The following is a 22,039-nucleotide window of genomic DNA, read 5'->3' on the forward strand; positions in this document are numbered from 1 at the left end:
CGACAGGCTGAATTATCATTAGGATCCATCACTGGCATTGCACTGCACATATCTCTGCAATCAAGAAGTTGGCCTCAAATTGACAAGCGAGGAGCCGAAGATTTAAAGGGTGCCATCTGTGCGAAAGCATGCGGTGGCCAGCAGACCTCATTTGAACATTTTATAGGTCAGGCAAGCTTGACTCACAATGTATTATGACCTCATGCATTCAACATACAGGAAGCCTCATATCTGACAAATGCAAGGCTGATTGATAATCCTTCCTGTCTCACATACATATAAGTCCAACACGATCTTCTCTGTGTGACACCAAACTATACAGTGGCTGTTTAGAAGCTATTACCCATGTATACAATAAATCTAACCATCTTGCCTGCTGTGGAATTTCAATCTGTCTGTTGACTAGACGATTTCATGTCTGCAGAGCTGAGATGATGAACTGATATCAAATTGAATCAACAATACTGCTATCATTTTGTTTTGTAGATGGCAAAGATGGCTAATGGCTAAGGTCATACACCATCAAATTGATAAATAACAACTTCTGCCATTCATCTGAGCCATGGAATGTCAATTCCCACCACCAGAAACCAGTTAACTACGGGTATGCACATCTCTTCATGGCTTTATGAACCATAGACAGTCTTCATAATCACAAAGTTACTGAGCCATTTTATAGCCTCATCAATGCTTCCCTATAAAGTTGAAAGAAGCATTTCAATGTCAACAGTTACAGACTGGAATGTATGACTTCAGGCACACACTACAATCCTCAAACAGGAGAATCAGGAACACAATCAAAGAGAAGATCTGTTACAACCTTTTTTGGTAATATACCAAGCACACAGCTCATAATATACGATAAATACTTAGGTATTTACCCTGAGGTGCTGTAGCTTTGAAATAGTCTAATGCACTGGCAAACAAGAGAAAAAATGTCTGACCTGGGTTTTTTTTTATCTGGACATTCAAATTGGCAATTCTCCTGGGTGGCTGTGGCAACAGATGACAAAATATGATCATAATATAATACTTCAATGAATTAACTAATACTCATAATCTCCAGATGCAAAAGAAAAACAATTAATTTGTAAAACTCTATTCATTGAACAGTTAGTAAAAATTCTCACCTCATGGCTTCAAATAGGGCAGCAGCTTTGGACCCATCGCTGTACACCATCTCAAACTCCCACTGGGAGGGGTCTCTGCCCGAAGTGAAACCGGCGTCGATGAAACCCTCGATGGTGTTGGGCCTGGGATAACGGTTGTCGTCATCGTAGAGGAAGAAGGCAAATGAGTGGGTGGCATCTGCCACAAGGATGAGCTGGAATGTCACTGTCTGTGGGCAGTTTATGAAAAGAATATTACTTACTTTTCATAGTGATGCTGGTATTAAAAGAAAGGACATCACTTTTCACTTCCAACAAATTTCAGACCTTCTGATTTTGAGTAGACCTGTCGCAAATCATTTCTCATGTTTGTCTGAAATAGCCTGTGATTATTGTGAGAATTCTATTATTTTGTGCTGCACCACTTTAATCTAACAATTTGCTAGACAGAATATCTCCTTACTAACTAAAGTAGCATTGCACAGAATTGACAATGCATGCAGACTTATAGTCACTGTTCAAACAGGATTTCACAGTATTGATATCCTTGCCCAATTCACCATCACACATTACTAGATATGTTTCTTAGATTAAGTGCCAATTAGATTGTTCACCATAGTTATTAAGCAGCTAGGACATACATAGGAAACAGTAGGCCTATGTCATGGGCAAGGAGTGATATAAAATTACTTACAAAACAAAAACACACAAATGAGAGCCATAAAATATGAAAAAAAAAATAATGATAAGGCCTACTTGTACCTAAGGTAATATGCCAGTGCAAGTCATCATTTGAAAACTTTGATTATCATATAAATATATTAAAAACGATAATGCCAAGACAAGAACTTATTGATCTTTTTTTCTTTTCTTTTTAAGCTACCAGCCATAAACTCCACTGGATGATTTCACTGGATGATGTCACTTTATCATATTCACCTGCTTGATCCAATATCAAATTACATGTACACAAGGTGTACTGTCATAAAACCACACACTTCTACACATGAGTGGAAGTGTAACAGATCATGACATGATTGACAGAACCTTTGCACTCGCTGCTTACTGAAATAAGTGATGTTTCACAAATTATTAAAACAATAGTTTTGAGATCACAATGTATTATAGGTCCTATATGATATATGACAACAGAAGTGTTTTGGTTGTTTGATTTAGAATCACGATATAACTGAAAGTGAACATCACAGCAAAGACTTCCCTCTGTAATTTATAATTCAATTATCCTTCAATTCCTCTTGTCATTAATATTCATAATATATTTGGTAATACCACTATTACTACTAATACATTAATAATAACTTAACTTGGTATTATTGGAAATTATATCAAAGGTGATAATGACAACACTATTTCAAGAACTAGCACACTACCAGCATTACTACTTATGCTGCTGCTACTACTACTACTACTACTATGTATACTAAACTCTACTATTCTTTCCAAGATATAATAGCAATTATCATTTGAATGGCAAGTTTATCAACTTAAATTCAAAAGGTATGCTTCCTCAACTAAATTAACTCCCACTCAATAATTTGTTTTCTCTTGCAATTACATGTACTCCCTCATTGTGTAGTCTGGATCCTACATTGTAAGATACCACATTAAAAAAATTACCATGATGCAGTCACACAGTGGGTATTACAGTACACATCATACAGGCAAGCCCCTGGGAGCCAGGGGTGCTGGGGGTGCTGCAGCACCCCTGACTTTTTGAGCAGGGGGGCATAGCACCCCTGTGAAAAATAAAAGTTGGGGGTGCTTCTGCACCCCCAACTTATATCTTTTTACAGGGAAAATTGCTTGTTTTTTTTTCTATAGAAAATTGTCCAAATATCCCATCCAAAGTGTGCATCAGATTGCTGAATTTCACTTCTGAAAATGCGAAATCTCCATAGCGTGGGAGGGGTATCCCCCTCCCACGCAGAACAAGCTTATAAGTGCAGACAGCACTATTAAAGCATTTTCATTGTCCCTGGATATTTTGCTTTTCCTACTTTTCTATTGATTTTTTTTAATATGCTACCTGAAGGGCTCAATTGATTGCTGAATTTCAAATCTAAAAATGCATAAGTTCCCTCATTTAGGGGGAGGGTACCCCCTTCAGGAGAGCGTCGATGGAGGGGGAAGCATATCATTTTGCCCCCCCCCCCCCCCCCCCAGTAATTTCCAAGATGTGGATTTTTTTTTATTCGACACTGTCCCAATCTTCACACAAAGTGTGCACCAGTCAATTCTGAAATGCGAAATCTCCCTCGTATTGAAGGGAAATTCCCCCTCTCACGATATTTCCCTTTCTATTCTAGAGTAATGAAAAAGCTTCCTCGTATATGTAGGGGTGCGGGGCAGTTGCCATGATATTACGCCCCTCCCAATGATTTTCGGGATGTCGGAGATTTTCTTGCTTTTTGTGATGGAAAACTGTCCAAATATTTTACCGAAACTGTGCAAGGCATTGTTGTAGTTCAATTCTGAAAATATAATGGGTTTATACCCTCTTCCACATCCTCCCCCTTTGGTCCTTTCCCATAAGATTGACATATCTCCGAATGATTCTTTCATCAATAGATCTGTCATTTTTGTTCAAAAAATGCGAAAGTTTCCTCGTGTGGGAATATAATATCCTCATTTCATTTAGTCCCTAATCATTTTCCCGCTTAGTTCCCCTCCATACGTTCCATAGACGCAGTGGTAGTACTTTTTGTGGATTGATAATTTCCCTAATTCCACCAAAATGTTTTTGCGAGATAATGTCAATTGGATTCTAAAAGTGCCACAGTTTCCTCGTATTAAATAGCCTCAATCCTGGAATAAAACTATTGGATGGGAGCTATGCAAACACATCACTTTGCCCCCACCCTCCCCATCCCCCCCCCCCCCAAAAAAAAAAATCCCCACGATGCGGAAAAATTTCTTGCATTTTTTTTTAAATAGAAACTGTCCAGATATTTCACCAAAAGTGCACAAGATCGTTTAATTTCAATTCTGAAAATGGAAAATGCCCCTCCCCCGTTAGGCCAACTTCTATCCACTTAGTAGACTTTTGAGATCGACACTTTCTGAACATTTCATCAAAAAGTGCGCACCAAATCTGTCACTTTGATTTAAACACATCCAAAAGTGCCAAAATGCGGGAAGGGGATATTTTCTTTCAGTTTACCTGTGCTGTTCGCGCTGAATTGTTTTTGCAATTTCGGCTTCACATACGTAGGCTAGTGTTAGCGCATCAAATGTAGCGGTGATTGTGTGTTAAATGTATGCGCGCGCGCAACATATAGTAGTGTGTTTTTTGGCCTTCCATAATGGGCTAGAAAGATGGCGCACGAACCGACGGTTTGCTCGTTCATGAGTCTAGCCAAAATGCAGCAAATGTGTAAGATTATCACACGATGATCAAAGAATCCCGAATGGAAGTCTTGCATCTGATGGTTCTGCGAAAGTTTACGATTATTACGTTGTTCACAGTTCTTGATAAAAGAGAATTTAAATGTTTTTTGTGTGTCCGGATATCATGAACGGTCTAGCGTAAGTGACGCTAGTGTAGGTTATGTACGGTGCATATTGATATAGCGTAGGATTGACAGCTACGCACTGCGTATTGTACTTTACGTGTAAAGAGTTATTGTAGTAATTGTAGCGCCGTAGACTCGCATTGACTTTGTGTTATCATTTGGCCGTGAGCTGATATGATGTGTAGAGCAGTATTCAGAACTTGATCTATATGGTGGTAATACATTCAGAAGTAATTTACAACTCCTGTAAAGATAGAGTTTGATTCATACAGTTGAGCAACTTAAGTAAGACTTCCAGGTGAAGATTTAAAAGTAGTTATGAGTTTGGATTCGATATCAGTAATGATGAAGATTAGTGATAATTTTGCTGAGTGGACAGTTCCAGTTTAAATAATGCCTTGAGATGTCGGTATAAAAAGACTGTCTTTTGTGTTTTGAGATACAGTGTACGTGCTTTACGTATTACATTCATAAGTATGTGGGTTGATGTATGGTAGCGTACAGGCTGAAATATTGTTACATTTTTAGGTGATATGAAGTGTACATTATTAAGGCATCTTAAGCAGCTCTGGCTTTAGGGAAAGTATGATTTACCTTGCTTGAATGTACGAAGGCAAGCGCAGTGCCACACATGTAGGTATATAATGTGTGATGTAAGTTATTTTGCATTTTCCATACAATCCTTTGCAACTTACTGTATTATTTCACAGCTTGGGACAGGATCGCAATCGGAATGCATCCAGAAGGGCTAAGCTTCTAGGCTTGGAAGATCACAAGTCTGTAAGTCTGGTATAGGGTCTTTACATGCATATCACGGCCTATATATGTATTATTTTTCTTGTAGACATTGCAATAGAACATGAATATTGCTACAGTGTCACCTACAAAGTGTAATAACATTGATACATGTGTACAGTGTGACAGTGGATGGATAATGACATTATAAAGCTGCCATTTCATAATGTGTAGTGAATACATGCATGGATGCAAAATGTGTATGTATAATGATGCAGTACAAGACAGTGTACTATTGTTTGTTCAGAAGAAGCAAATCTTTTTGTATGTTAATGGAGAATTATATCCATATACAATTGTGATCCAAAGAAATGTATGTTTGATATATTCATACAGTGTATCATTCATTGTTTCATTTGCAGTTTTACCGTTGGTTCATCACAAACATGCGCACACGCACTTGGGCTTGCGCATGCACAGCAAGAAGGATAATTCAATAAAGACAAGAGTGCAACGTTCGACTCGACTGTCTGCAATTTTATTTCTTGTTGTACATTGTGTGTACGGCGGTTAGCTGACTGGATAGGATCTAGTGGTACCTAGAAATCCGAGGCCAGCATATTACCTTTCTTCCCCTAGAATAAATTTAGTATGCTTATGCTTCTTTTTCTGACAGTTATTTAAATGCTCCATCATAAATGACTGTAATTGTGTAGAACCAATATTATTTTCATTTCAATCCTTAAAATACAAAGGCTCTCTCGATTGGGAGGGGTTAGAGGACACCCCCTTCTAAAACCCTCCCCCTTGCTGTATTAGCCTACACCCCTTGCATTGATTATGATATGGCTACATTACATAACATATTAAATCAGAAATGTGTGCCAGAAATTCCACATCTTTGAATCACAATCATAAAGATGCAAAAGCTCTCTCATGTAGGAAGGGGATACATCCTCCCACATCCTTCCCCCACTTGGTCTCCCTCCATAGATGACTCACTACACTTGTCCGATATACAAATTCCAGGATATTCCACCTAGATTTTGCGTCAGATTATTGTACATTGTACAAATGTTGTATTTCAATTCTAAAAATGCAAAAGCTCCGTCGTGTGAGAGGGGGCTACCCCTCCCAACCCCGCCTCCTCAACTTCCATACATTTATTACTCAGTGATGATGCACACGCAGAACAAGAGCTGATTATACCCCCGATTTAATGGTCATTCACATTTCTGTGAATATTCATTTTTCATACTTTTTTTTTTTTAAATTTCACCAAAAGTGTGCACCAGATCACTGAATTTCAGGTTTGAAATCCAAAATCTCCCTATGTGGGAGGGGATATATTCCCTCCCACAACCTTCCCCCCTTAGGTCCCCTTCCATGGACTTATACAAAGTAAAGACCAACAAACGATCTCCTTCGTGTGGGAGGGGGATACCCCCTCCCACACCCTCCCCCTTTATGTCCCCGTCCATGAACTTATACAAAATGAAGATCCACACACACGAACGCTGATACAACTTTCGAAATATTCCACCAAGAGTGTGCATCAGATCATTGTATTTCAATTCTAAAAATGCAAAAGTTCAATCGTGTGGAAGGGGCCTGGCTACCCCTCCCATCCTCGCCGCATCAACTTCCATACAGTTATTACACAGTGATGACGCACACGCAGAACAAGAGCTGATCATACCCTGATTTAATGGACATTTACATTTCTGTGAATATCTATCTTTCATACTTTTTTTTTATTTCACCATAAGTGTGCACCAGATCGCGGAATTTCAGGTCTGAAAATCCAAAATCTCCCTTATGTGGGAGGGGATATGCCCTCCCAAAACCTTCCCCCCTTAGGTCCCCTTCCATGGACTTATACAAAGTAAAGACCAACAAACGATTCTCTGATACAAATATGGGGATAGTCCACTAAGACTGTGCATCATATCGTAATTAAATTCTACAAATACAAAAGCTCCGTCGCATGGAGCCACCTCCCATTCCCGCCTCATCAACTTCCATACAGTTATATCACAGTGATGACTCACACACGGAACAAGAGTTGATTGTAACCCAATTTATTGGTCATTCACATTTCTGTGAATATTTCATTTTTCATACTTTTTGAAAAAACTCACCAAAAATGTGTGCCAGATCGCTGAATTTCAGAAATGAAAATTCAAAATTTCTCCAGGGTGGGAGGGGAGTATACCTCCTCACAGCGATGACGCACACACGGAACAAGAGTTGATTGTAACCCAATTTATTGGTCATTCACATTTCTGTGAAAATTTTATTTTTCATACTTTTTGAAAAAAACTCATCAAAAGTGTGCACCAGATCGCTGAATTTCAGGTGTGAAAATTCAAAATCTCTCCAGTGTGGGAGGGGGATACCCCCTCCCACACCCTCCTCCGTAGGTCCCCTTCCATGCACTTATACAAAGTGAAGACACACACACACACGAATCAAGAGATAACAGATACCTCATTCAACAATTCATCCATGAACATAGTCCACGAGTATTCACTTTTTTTTTTTGATTGAAGAATTTCAAAATTTACCACATAAAGTGTGTTGAATTTCACTAAGAGTGGAAAAGTTTTCTTGTGTGGTGGAGGGCTTTCCCACCTCGTTTCGATGTCCCAATCCCCTCCCTTCACCTCCCCCTGCCCCCCCCCCCCCCCCCCCCCCCCCCCATTTACTGAAACGCTGCTAATATGATCCGGCAACCGAACGGGTGGGTCAGGGGTTCAGAACCCCTGTGAAAAAAGTTGCTCCCAGGGGCCTGCATACAGGGACACATAATTTACAAGGATTCAGTATATCTCTTACACCTTACAATAACATGAAAGTCAGCAACAAGATGCACTTTACAGTTTTGCTATGAGGTGCTGTGTAATGGCAGTTCGTCTCACCTCCCTGGTAATGGTCACAAACGTGAATTTGGGAGTGTTATTTCAATCTAGCACTTGACACTCCCACATCTGGTAATCATTCCACCTAATGATCTCGCATACCAGAGGAGAGACCCACCGCTGCACCTCTGTTCAGTACGCTAAGTTTGATTTCTGAAGATGACTCTTATGCTTTTTCTTCCTTTTTTTTTGTGCCATGCCTGTACTGTATGAATGTGTTTGTGTGTCATTTAGAATTTGCTGCTTTACAAGACTGTAAATCGATCTACATGATTTGTACAGGCTGCAGTCATAATGAATTGCATGTAAGTCTCTCCGCAACAAAATTTTGATCAACATTACAAACTAAAAGTCCACTGGCAATACAAATGCACAATCAAGTTGTTAACTCCTGAAACAAAACTGTTTTAATTTTTTTGTCACACAATATTACCACACTCAAAGCTGTACTTGCTGTGTTTTTATATTACTACATTCCAAATCAACTTTCAAAACCAATTTCACGAGTTGCAGCGTCAGTCATTCTTGTTTCACTCTGACAGCATTACAAATTTGATATGAGCAATAACTTACAGTTCATACAAGTTCATAAGAACAAAAATATGTGTATTTCATGCATACTTTTTTAGTTATATAAAATAAGACTTATGAAGACACTATTCAATCAGTTTAACCTTGATAGCTACAACTTTGAGAAATATTATCAGCATACCTACATTCAAGTTCTTTAACAAACAAGTTGTGTGTAAATGACTACAAAGAAAACAAATGGAAAAGTTAACAAGTGGCAGCATTTGAGTAAGATCATTTTTACTATTAGTAGACATACCAGTACATGAATAAAGACTACCACTTGTGTGAAATGATCACAGTCTGATACTAAAAGCAATAAGAATATACTTTATTCCCAGACTGAACATCATTGCCATGAGCAAAATATGTACGTGGACACCAAACACATATTGTGCACCAGAAATATGGTATCAGAATAGCAGATGCATCATCCAGTAGGAATGTCTCGGTGCAGCTGCAAGGAAACTAGATTTACTGTCTACCCTGCTGGTGCGCACCAGTTTTGAAACCCCAGGTTATTATCATGCTGCTATGGGGAAAAAAATGAATATAAAATTTGGGGTCACAATCATATTTCATTTTTTAGACTGGAGTAGCCCACAGAAGAGCAACTCACATATCTTACTTGAAAGAATTCAAGCATCAGGCGACAGCAACATATAGTTGAGATTTACAGCTAGGTTATATAGTGTAGGCCTACATAAGAGGCTTCAAAGATGTAGTACAAAAGAAAAAACTTTTGTTGTCTTCATTACTTGAGTAAATGAACAGTAATCAAGAAAGACTGACTGTCTGATGCATTTATTTCCTATGATAGGTGGGTTAGATTCTACTTTATCATAATTGATACAGACAAAGCAATTGATGAGACAGTGATACTGAATCATATCCGTCACTGCCATGTACCCATTGATGCTCTCTGCATACATCACTGTACATAGTCAAACCAAATGTCTGTCACACTGATCACAAGAATTTCTTGCCCAAATAAGTACCTGGCTAATTCTCGCTATCGCCAATGACGTAAAAAGTACCCGGATGTTGATTTAAGCGTCATTTACGGTGCATTATGGGATAGTCCGGTAGCAAAGTCACTTCCGTTCGTACGCGCGTGATACGTGACTAATGCTATTTACACACACAACCGACTGTATTCTACGTGTACTTCCGGTTTTCTCGACTTGAATTACAGCTTTAATATGATTTGAAATTTCTCCATTCTTAAGAAATTGCTGTTAATACGACTATTGGTTGTTGCTGCGAAGCTGCCATGTGTTGTTCGCACGACCATAAATGAAAAAAATCTGCAGAAATAGGACCCTTACTGGCATGTGAGACGTGACGTGGCCGCGTGGGTGAAGTTTGCGGGTGACTCCACAGCGCAGTACGTGCACGCGCGACTTACTAGTAGTGGTAGTACTGATAGTAGCACTAGGTAGTAGGCCTAGTGCCTACGTACATTGTACGTACTTACTTGGAAGAAATTGCTTCGGAGACAGGATAAGTTCGAGATCACTGTTCGTTCCCGATTGTGTTCGTGACATTTCGACAGAGAACAAATAAAAGAAAAGATGGGCATATTCCATGACGATATACTGTATATCCAGGTGGGTGAATATTTTCCAGCATATTTTCAGCGTATGCAGAGATGACTGATCTGTGATGTGCTCATCGATTGCATGATCAAGCAGTACCGGTATGTGTTATGTAATTAGCTTATGCGCTGCGTGCAGTGGTGCATGTTGACCGAAAGATCGGTCTGTATCTGTCCGTCGGGGAATGTTCCGCGGAGACTGCGTCTGGCTTCACCGATCCCCTCCGTCTACGGAGGACAGCGTTAATGGCAAAATATAAAAGAGTCCTCCGGACAGACGGATCTTTCTGTCTATCTGTCTATGGTGAATGCTAATGCAAGGCCGGCCGCCGGCGGGGACTACAGTGTACGAGTATGACAGGCCTGGCCACACCACAGAACTCTTACACAGAGTTCTGTGGGCCACACTCGCTGGCTCGTAGCTCGGGCGGTACAGCGGCCTATTGGCCTACTGTACTAGTATCCGTGGTCGGCGCTGCGCTATAGGTAAGGTACACGTACGCGCACGCTAGCGTTGTGCAAATTATGCCCCGCGCCGGAAGTGCCCTTGCTACCAAGTGCACTAAATCTTGACGAAAAAGCCACATCCGGGTACTTTTTACGTCATTGGCGATAGCGAGAATTGACATTGCATCTGAAGGGTTGCTGCATATACTGTACATTCAAATTATGAAATTTGAAATTGCATCACACTGACCACACTTTGCTTCAAATAAAAACAAGAAAATCATCAAATCATGTAGTACTGACCAAGATGAGCTTGTGTAATTTCTAAGTCACATAGGCCTACATTCTCCATTAGGCCCTATTCACACCTACCCAAATTCTGCTCAGTTTTCCCTTGTTTGACTTTCCCATGAACTGTGTAAATCATTACTCGACCACATTTTTCCCATTTTGCTTCAAATGAAAACAAGAAAATCATCAAATCAAGTAGCAATAACCAAGATGAACTTGTGCAATGTCTTCATAGGAAATAAATTCACAAACTTTCTCTGTTATTCATACATGGCCAAATTCTGTTCAGCTTACCCTTGTTTGACTTTCCCATGAACTGTGTAAATCATTACTCTATCACACTTATCCCAATCCCCCGTGCTCGGTGAAAATATGACGGAGATTGTAAACAGTGTATTTGATCTGTCACACATCACAATGTCTAGACAACAGATGGATGAATGGCTGGACAACACTGTATCTTTATGCCTAGGCCATGCTTGGTCAGGGGGTGGAAAAAGAACAAACATATGCAATGGCACAAACTTACCGGCTGATACTCTTGTGGGAAAAATGGTTAATAACAAGAGACTGAATCTGTTCTTACCCCAATGACAGTGTGTGACTTGTCTCGAACTGCCATGTTGTCCCAGGTGACGACAACATGAGAGGTCGGGTTGAAAGTACTGACATCGAGAGATCCTCGGTTTCTGAAGTTTTGCTGGATGATGTTGATGATTTTCTCATGGTCTGCAGCTGATACTGTGGTCCTATACCAGACAAATGCAGTCTTCCTACAAAGACATGGTAAAATCATGTATAAACCTTGGTGTGAGATTCATCAGAAATGAACCATGGAGCAGAAAGTGTTCGATGTCACACGTTGATACAAAACTTCTAACAGAACCAACATGGAAGTCTATCCTACATGAAAGTGAGCACATGAACTTCAGTGTATGACGGTGCCTTTGTATGAGGATTAGAATTTGAGCACAGTCATGATTCATTCATTCATTCATTTTATTTAACCACGGTACTAACATCAGCCACGGCTGTTTTTCAGTTAGTCCGTGCAATGATGTGTAACATCATCATCCAGCATACAAACTGTGATACTACTGAGCCCCATTTCACAAAAAAAAAAAATGTTAGGCTAGCAACTCTTCCTGGAATGGCAACTTCCAAAAGCAACAGCCAATCAGGAAGGTTGACTCTTGTTGTTACCAAGACAATTGCCATTCCAGCAAGAGTTGCTATCATATCAACTTCTTATGAAATGGGGCCAAGATGCTGAGATGACCATAGTATTTAGTTCAATGTGAAGCATCCATTACCTTTTAAAATGTCAGAACAGATCGGGTGTAGGCCCTACTACCATTATTCATGTATCTCCAAAAATGAATATGAATTCTGCAAACATGCAATGATGAATCGTATGCCATGCAGAATTCTTCAGCTTTATCTTGTGAAATATAATGGATTTGAGAATTACATTAAAAAATGATTTCTGTTTGATAAATCTTGATTATTTATCAGAACTCTGTACTTGCTGGATATAACAAAAGTTGTATTAACAAATTATATCATTATTGAATAAACATGAAAATTTAGTTGTACAATATACCCCTGCACAGGAAAAAAAAAAAGACTATACCATCACCTCGACTAGTAGTAATGCCATACTGATGTTTCTATAATTCTAAGGTGCTGGTACTTAATTGTGATTGATAATTTTCCAATAAACAACCTTTCATCATATTCAGAAATTAGAAATAGAATGAAATAGTGCAGGTAAATGGAAATGCTTTCACTTACCTTGGCATCTTCAGCTTAGTTTTAAATGGAGCAATTTTAGTGTCCCTGGTACTAGGCGAAAGGCTGACATATCCATCTCTGGCCAGCTACAGAAAAGCAGGGACAAAAATATGAAGACAATTGATAAGACATTTTCATTTATTTCATGGAAATACAATGCTGCCTCTACAAGTAGGAAGGCATAGCTGGTTTTGACTGAGCAACTGAATAGTAGACAATGTATATATAAATCTGTAACATGCACATCATGTAACAATTATCTTTGTCATGATATACCAGAGTAGTGCTTAAGTTTTGCAAAAAGAGAACATACTGCATTCTTAATGTTTACATTGTGTTTACAAAACTTCTTCAGATAACTCTTATCAAAAGTATTGGGAGCAGTAAAATCATCTCAAAGTTCATCATACTCAAAGTTCTACCTATCATGCGTTTAATCATGAATGAAATCCAAGTCCCAATCAGTGAAGACTGAAGTCTTTATAATTCATTAGCGCACCGCTTCCATACAAACACTTTCCATTGTGTCAGCCTTGTGGTTAGGAATTGCTTTAATCCTGGGAACTCCTTTCCTTTGAATTTTAGAGTGAAGCCTTCTTCTAAGGCTGGCTACCACCCAGCCATTGGAGTGCTTTTTAAAGTTTCTCCATAGAGTGCTATTGTTTGAGTGGGACTGCAGCCTTTTCAACACAATTTGTGAAGGTTCCTCCATTTCCAAGAGAGAAGAATAGGACATAAGCGATAACAACGAATGGGCACTGCAGACAGACAGACACACACACACAAACACACACACAAAAGGTGTTTGAAACACCACAACAATATACTCCTGTCCACTCTTTTGTTGGCAAGCGACATGATACAGCTCCACCATGTCTGTGCTTTACCACCGGGGCTGATGGGGATTTCTTTGCCACCATTCAGGGTAAAGTTTTAGAGCACCCCCAGGAGCTGACTCTACCTGTCCACTCCACGGGCAGAATAAATATCTCAATGAGAGTGATTTGCTGAACAAATCTATTCACAGATTACATCAAAACTTGCTGGTATTGTGAGTAATTTTCACATGCAATTACACCCATATACAACTGACCCTAACTGTATAAAGTGTAGTGCTCAATAAGTATCGGGTCTTTGACACAATTCTGAAAACACATTTCAATTTCCCATCCACAGTATGCCTACATTGTAAATGGTGTAGTTTCTGCTGTGCCACAAGCACTCCCGCTGTTTTCCCTCTAGACCTCCATTGGCAGAAGTGGACCTGACACACATATTATATTTCATGATTTATGGTACAACAAAAGTTTTCTCGTTATAACTCCCTGCCGAGTAATTGTTCCCACAGGCGCATTGGGTATGAAAGAGTTGCTACACCTCGTTCACCTTTTGAGGACTCTCCTCTTGACAAAAGGGAATAGTTAAAAAAAACTCATGGTACCAATTTGACCCACAACAGGTGTTTAAGCACACCAGCTACATTATCATCAATATCTTGATCTTCTCTTTTCACCTCACCATCTTGTTTTCCTTTGCTCTTTGTTTTCCTTCTCAGCTTTCATTATCACTATCATTCTTCTGAACATCCAATTACCTACATTGTATCTAGATAAAATTCTCTCTATCAAGGGATCTTTCAAGTACAACATATGAACTTACATTAGTTACACCACACATACCAAGACAGTAATATCCAGGGAAGATGGTGTGTGTGTGTGTGTGTGGGGGGGGGGGGGGGTTCTCCAAACCCACATTATACACACAATGACAGAACAGGAAAGCTATGTTTCCATTCAACACTTGTGATTAAGAATAAATGCTTTCTGTTTTCTTTATACAGAACTGACATATCAATTTGCCTTTATATAAAGAATAATAAGTGCTGCTATGACACAAACTTCTTTTTGTCTTGATGTTTATGATAATGCTCATTATATTACCTACATCAAATATGCAGAATCAACAATAAGATGAGAATACTACCAAAGAACAAAATAGATTCTGACATGAGCAAAATCCCTCCTATTTTTGCTGATGAATATTTATAGTATTTTCTAAATTCTCACATTTCTACTTACATATATGTCAGGGTCATCACACATCATCAATTGTGTAAATTGCAGAAATCTTTGCAGTTCATAGCCTAGAAATAGTAAAATATTTGTGATCATGCATGATAAATAGTTAAAGGGACTGTACAGTACTGGTTGAGGTGAGGATTCAAGTTTTGAACATTCCTAAGTGAGATGATGAGAAACCTCTCATGAAATATGAAAGAGCATGTAATTTTAAGAAGGATTCAACGTTTATTTGATAAAAATTGGTTTTCAAATGGCTGAGATATCAAAAAAAGTGATAATAATAAAAGGCGACAGGCCACACCTTTCATTAGGATATCTTTTTTTTCACCTTGTTTTTGGATATCTCAGCCATTTCAAAAACGATTTTCATCAAATAAACTTCTGATACCCCTCAGAATTGCATGCTCTTTGACATCTCAGAGTGGTTTCTGAATATCTCGCAAAACGTTAAAAGCTAAATCCTCACCTCAACCAGAACTGTACACACTCTTTAAAAGCAGAGTTCAGTAACTCATCTCCTGAAAAGACCTATTTCACACTGTCCCTCTCTGGTAGGAGGGAGATACACAACAGTATCACAACATTGTTACTTCAACTCCTTGCTTATGAAAAGGAGCTATTAATGGCCACCATAAACATTGTTACAATGTTAGCCCTATTAAAACCCTAAGACATTTAGTTCCTACAGAGCTCTAAGAATAGGAATATAGCATGTATTACAACACAGGCCAGGTAGACACACACAGAAGCTCTTCTTCCATGCCAATACCTATTGATTTCTGATAAATGTCAGCTTATCTTCCCTCCGTGGGATCCCTGGCAGTTAGTCTCCTATGCCTGGAGCCTGACCCCAGAAAAGAATGAAATCCAAGCAGTGTCTGCCTATTCTTCAAGCTCTGGCAAAACCAATAACTGCACAAAAGCCCTCATCTCTCACTCTTTCCCTGGACCAATGCACAGGTCTCTATTATCCACATTCATCCACATCATAATCCTGATCCATCCAAAATAGCTCTACATCTACACGGTACAACTACTGAGTAAATGTGCAAGGCCAGACAATGCACTTCCTGTGGTTTAAACTCGGTCACACATGTCTGAAGTGAACCATGAAAGACAAAAAGCAGTCACTTGAACTGTGGCTGATCTAAAATCTGAAGAAACTGTAGAGAAGTAACAAGAAGATGCTCTCCAAGGTCAAAAGTTCAGAGGAATATCAGTTTGTTGTTGTTCTTTTTTTTTTTTTTTTACTAATACCGGTAATATACATGTAAGTACAGTTGTACATGGGATGCACTTGTACTGATTCAAAGTAGGATTACAGTGGTAGAGAAATACAAATGACCCACAATAATCTGTTGTACCGAGGTGGCAAATAGCAAACACAGTGAGTGTGGCTGTAAAAGGATGAAATGTGATGTACCAAGTTCTATGAATGACACGCCATAAACCGTGAAGAGATCAGGCATTTGGCGACAGGTTTACTGACCTGTATAGTCTTCTGCCCCACAACCTGACACATTGTTACACCTGTTAGCCTGCCTTAATTCCTCACTTCCTCCCATCAACCCAACTTTCAATCTGAGCGTGACGGACGCATTTGCGATGATCACACTTCATGATTAACAATGTGTGTCACTGCACTTCCCTTGTTTATAAGATATGACAATCTTTTTTTTTCTTCCTTCCCAATACAATGTAAGCTCTTCCTATAATGTTCTGGTGAATCTGTCTTGTACCATGAAGGATGCCAATATGAACAAACACTTCTTTAAAGTTTCAAACAATTTCATACATTATGAGGCTCATAACCTGTTTAGTAGGTAGGCTCTGTGTTCCTGTATCTTTGGAAGTACATACATGTATGTATATCAAAGCCCACAGGCACTGATCTTTTTTTCTTCACAATATTCACATATTGAATATATGAAGCTATCTCGTTTCTGGTTCAAACTAAAATAAGTTGTAAACTAATTTGAATCAAATCAATACTCATAATGTTAACACTTTAATACTGAGCAAAAACTGACACTCACAAGTCTTTTCTGCATACTGTATACTTCAAAAATTGGTTATTTTTAACATTAATTTCTTATAGTCTTGTATCAGTCCTTTGTTTCAACCTACTCTACTGTAAAATTTGTGAGTAGGCTAGATCACATGACTTGCCTGAACAACAAATATTCAAACTTTATGTACTTATTAACGTCGGTGTAATGTATTAAACTGTAATTGCATGACAATATCAGATGAATCCCATTACTTGCGTTAAAATGCTACAACCTCCTGGTCAGCCCAAACTTGCTGAATTCAGCAGGCTTGAACTACAACCTAAAAGTACAAATGATTAAACCAGGGAGCTGGAAGTATCTTCCTCCTCCCTGGTTAAACAACAGATAGAAGTGTATGTTTTGTACCTGTTCAAGAGTACTGTTTTTGCAATAAAGTTTCTACTACCAGTTAATAATATGATTGGTAAATATCAGTGATTAAGAAGTTTCCAATGAGAGCTGTCATTAAAAAAAAAGGGAATGATGCAGTAACTGAAGCAAAAGTATTCAGAAAGCTCTGCTTCTATCATCTATAATTATTTTCATGCAATTCAAAGTGATGAGGTTGAAGGAGAAGTATCAGGATTTACTCACTAATGGGCCTCCCATGACTAATGTGCATCACACAGACAGGAGTTCATATAGAGTGTGCTGAATACCCTACCATTGAGATTCTCATTACAAAATCATAGCTCATCAGTTAGATAATCCCCAGGTCACTTTTTTTTTTCAGTAACCGGAAGAAACTTATTTTATAGATTTACAATGTATACCTCATCAGCCATTATATCTAAAGAACAGCCCTGACAACATCCTTTAATACGTCCAAAAGTTTGATGAAAAACTCTTCACATTGACATAATAGTAATTGCAGGAAACAAGGAAAGTAAACAAGTCGTTCTGCACCTGCTGCACTACTGTATTCATATAGCACTGCTCACTTGGGAATGTAATGGTATGCACTGTACACATTGATGATGAATGAGATTGACTCAAAAGGCTCTTGATTTGAAGCACAATGTTTAGGTGAGGACTACTTACAGATTTTATAGTTTGTATTGTAGTTTTTACGATGTGTGCATCTCCTCCTTATATTGAATGTACATGGCACGAAAATCCCCAAAGTGCTAATCACATCTAAATGCTAAAGAGAGAATGCAGACATAAAGCAACAATTTTCATTCATAGAGGAAGATAAGGCAATTCAAAACAGGAGATATGCACTGTATTAAAAGTTAAGTGTACATTGCCATACTTTTCTCACTGTTGGCCTTATTTGCATTTTCAATTTTTATCTTTGATTCACAGAAAGTAACTGATGATGAAAGATGAGCACTCCATATTAAAAATCATTTTTGTCTCATGACAGAGCTTTTTAAAATCTTCAATATTTTTATCTCATTGGTACAAACTGTGTAAAAATGTAACCCAGCTCCTCTAGAAAGCATGCACTGAGAATAATATTTCCCTTTTATCATTGTATCTCTCAGAAGCAAGTCTAGGAAATACACACTTATATCTAATAATCACAATATTGGATCTTGAACAGTTTTCTTCATGGCATGAGCTTAAGGCTACTGTAAAAGTGGAAATTTTCGCAGTGTTGAAATTTTCGCGCATTTCGTGCAACCAGAAACTAGCGTGAAAATAAAAGCAGTAGTTGATGTCTCAATTTCGCGAAATTAAAAACACGCGAAACTCTTCTTGCCTGGCTGAGTGCGAAAATATCCACTTTTACAGTATACAATACAGTGTATCTGTAGCACAACCTAGATTACTCATACACTACACCTGTTTCATAAGTATTACACACCAAGCCAGTTGTTTGGTGCCTTTGTGTGTAGTACAGACAGCTAAGTACAGACAAAGTAGATGATTCTGTGGCACCTAATCCATGTGGATCTAAAGATTGAATCAATAGATACATCTCATTTCTTCTAACCCTCAAACCCTCACCTCCCCCCCCCCCCCCACCCCCACAGAGCACAGAGCAGAGTACCATGGGTATACTGCAGCCTGTAGGGCCTACAGGTTGTATAGTGTAACTCTGAACTTGAACAGTACCACTATTATTTTTTAGAGAAACCTCGCAAAATCATCCTGATATTACACAATGCACTTCCTAATCACATACATGTAAAACTGTATGCTCGTCTTCATTACATTTCAAATGCAAAATTATATTTTATTGCAGCTTAAAAAGATGATCATAACATAAGTACCTGGGCACAGAATCTAGGAGAGTTCATAATTTCTACAGGACAAAATTCCTAAAATGTTTTTTCAATCATGCATACTCACCAAGGAGGCAAGGTGGATTTGGCACAGATCTATAGAACTCTATATCAATGGTATGAATGTGGATCGTTTGTGGTCTGCATGCAAGGACTGAGGTCAGTCAGATAACTGGCTTGAAAACAGAAACAAGACCTACAGTACAGACAGTGTGGCTACCCTCCTAGCTTTCTTGGTATGGTGGAATCCTGAAACTTCTTTACCAGTAATTAAAACAAGAACTTACTCAACTCTACACAATATTTGATATTTAATCTGTTACCAAAACATCACAAATGACCACTGCAATACTAAACCATTTATTTACCATACCATGAAGGACAGACATAAGTTACCTGAGCAATTAGAAAAAAAAAGATACATATAAACATGGCGAACTAATAATCTTCGTTGATGATGAATGTTAAAGCTGAGACTGCGAGCGCAAATTAAGATCTTGTTCACAAATTGAGTAAGAGTGCGTACATATATCTAGACCTCCTACAGGGGCAGATCCAGGAATTCGGAGGGGGGTGGGGGTGCCAAAAATATTTCTGGTGCCACTTCCGGATTTCATCGGCTGAGAAGCAAACAACAACAACAACAACAACAACAACTTCCACACACAATTTTTCCGTTTCTCGTGCCACCGTGCTTCCGGGACTCCGGATATCATCAGCTGACAAGCAAGCAAAAAAATTAGCTGACAAAGCTGGTATCTTCAAAAATTAAAGGGGGCTCCCGTGCCCCCTTCATTTATTTTCCTTTTATTTCTTGCTTTATAGCAAATCCATCCACTAAATGTCCTATACAGTACCAGACAACTACTAATTACATTGAGCTCAGTTTCTTCCCTTTTTTTTTCGTCGAAAAAAGGAAGAAGCTGAAACAAGTGGAAGCGTCGCGTAGAAAAAGTATGAAAAACTACATTCGGTTAGGCCCTAGGTTAGTTACAAAACTTACGTGAAGGGAATTATGCTCCTCGCCGAGAAAGGTGAACGGCTCAGCGAGCGTGAGAGAAACTGGCTGCCTGTTGCCGCGGAGCAGTTTCTTGTCACCAGCGTCTGTTCCAAAGTCGAAGAATTTTTGCCTCGGCAGGCAATTCACCACGGTGAGCACAAAGGCAAAGATCGCGATAAATAACTTCATTTTAGCGTCTTCTACCTTTCAGGACCACCAAGCGAATAAAGTTTTGTGGGATGGTCGTCTGCTGCAAATGCACACTGCACTGCCACTGGTTCAGAGTACGAGTACGAGTAGAGGCAATCTGTTCGTGGTGGTGTAGTGATGCCTCGATCTCAACTACCTAGTATTGCATGCAGAACTAGCCAGGGGAGAGCGTCGATCCGGTTATCCTCCGTCGCGTCCGTACGTAGTCCGTAACGAAAGCACAGGTGTACAGAACGCTACCCTCTCTGTGGTCCAGTCACTGCGAGCATTCGGCAGAGGGGCACCTATACATGACGTTGTGTTGTATTCTGAGAAGAGAAGGTGCGGTGCGCGAGCGCGGAATCCAATGACGGGGTGCTGAATAAAAGGGAAAATAGTTTCGACCAATGGTAACACAGAACGCCAAATTTTCGGACGCCTCATCAATACGGCCCTAGAATTGGACAACAGAAGATATTATGTGGTATATCCCGAATATAATACTCAGTATTAGTGTGTAATGCAGGTATATCTTCGGAAGTGCTATATGCAGTTGATTTTCTTTTCTGGCTATGGTCTTTTTTACTCAGTATAAGCTGCTATTTCAGATGATTTTCTTTTCTGGCTAAGGTTTTTTTTTTACTCATTATAAGCTACTATTTTCGCGTAGAGATATTTTCGCGAATGGGATTTGGGAAGGTCACAGACATTTTCGCGAGACGTTGTTTTCGCGAATTGTCATCGAGGTTATTGTAAATGCGCTATTATCCTAGCGCATAGCGATGTTTTTGTGTATATACATCATAAGCCGGATTCACACGTACAAAATAGCGGGATGACGATCGCGATGCAAATCTCGAGATTTGTATCCCGCTATATATTATTGATGAACGTGTGAACCCGGCTATTAATATACAAGTCCTGTGTTTTCAACTCGGTGTAAGTAGAAATACGACCTTAGCCTAGGATCGTAATGCCGCCTCTTTCACTTTAAAATCTTTTTATCAATACCATCGGGCCCCACTAAATGTTGGAATTCATTGAATGCAACTCCATATTGCGACAAACTCCCAGATTTCATGATCTAACATTATACCCTGCATGGTGACAGCATCATTTTTGATAAATAGTTCAAAATTATTATATATCAACTATCAACACTGATTTATTGGCCTATATAGGTACCTACTGCTTTTTGACTTACTTATATAGTAATTGTATACATATACATACATATATATATATATATATATATATATACATATATATGTATTTAGTTCTTGATCTGATTTATTAACCTACTTCTTTCTATGTGTGTTTGTGCAATTACCCTATACTGTCTGTTCATTTTGTTCATCCACTTTTGCGTCCCCTCCTGGATTGCATGGTTTGTCTTTCTAGACCTATCAATACCCTTTCAAACTTTGGATCTGACAGTAAAGGAAGAGGTATAATGGCAATGCTCTGAATTTACCTGTAAAATGAAT

The 22,039-nt window shown here is 38.9% G+C and overlaps 1 protein-coding gene across 1 annotated transcript in view; it reads right to left on the bottom strand.

The window, feature by feature from the left end:
- Nucleotides 1-20,568, bottom strand: part of LOC139731978 (nidogen-1-like) — a 54,986-nt gene extending 34,418 nt beyond the window's left edge. The window contains exons 1-4 of the mRNA XM_071642854.1: nt 20,367-20,568; nt 12,998-13,083; nt 11,790-11,976; nt 1,131-1,339 (exon numbers count right to left, since the gene is read on the bottom strand). Of these exons, the coding sequence (XP_071498955.1) occupies nt 1,131-1,339; nt 11,790-11,976; nt 12,998-13,083; nt 20,367-20,552 (668 nt within the window). The 5' untranslated portion in view covers nt 20,553-20,568. The remainder of the gene's footprint in view (nt 1-1,130; nt 1,340-11,789; nt 11,977-12,997; nt 13,084-20,366) is intronic.
- Nucleotides 20,569-22,039: the final 1,471 nt, after the last annotated feature.

This window comes from Diadema antillarum, unplaced genomic scaffold (genome assembly GCF_040938485.1).
Source record: "Diadema antillarum isolate AM-2024a unplaced genomic scaffold, OU_Dant_1.0 scf00000023, whole genome shotgun sequence".
In the NCBI taxonomy this organism is placed as follows: domain Eukaryota; kingdom Metazoa; phylum Echinodermata; class Echinoidea; order Diadematoida; family Diadematidae; genus Diadema; species Diadema antillarum.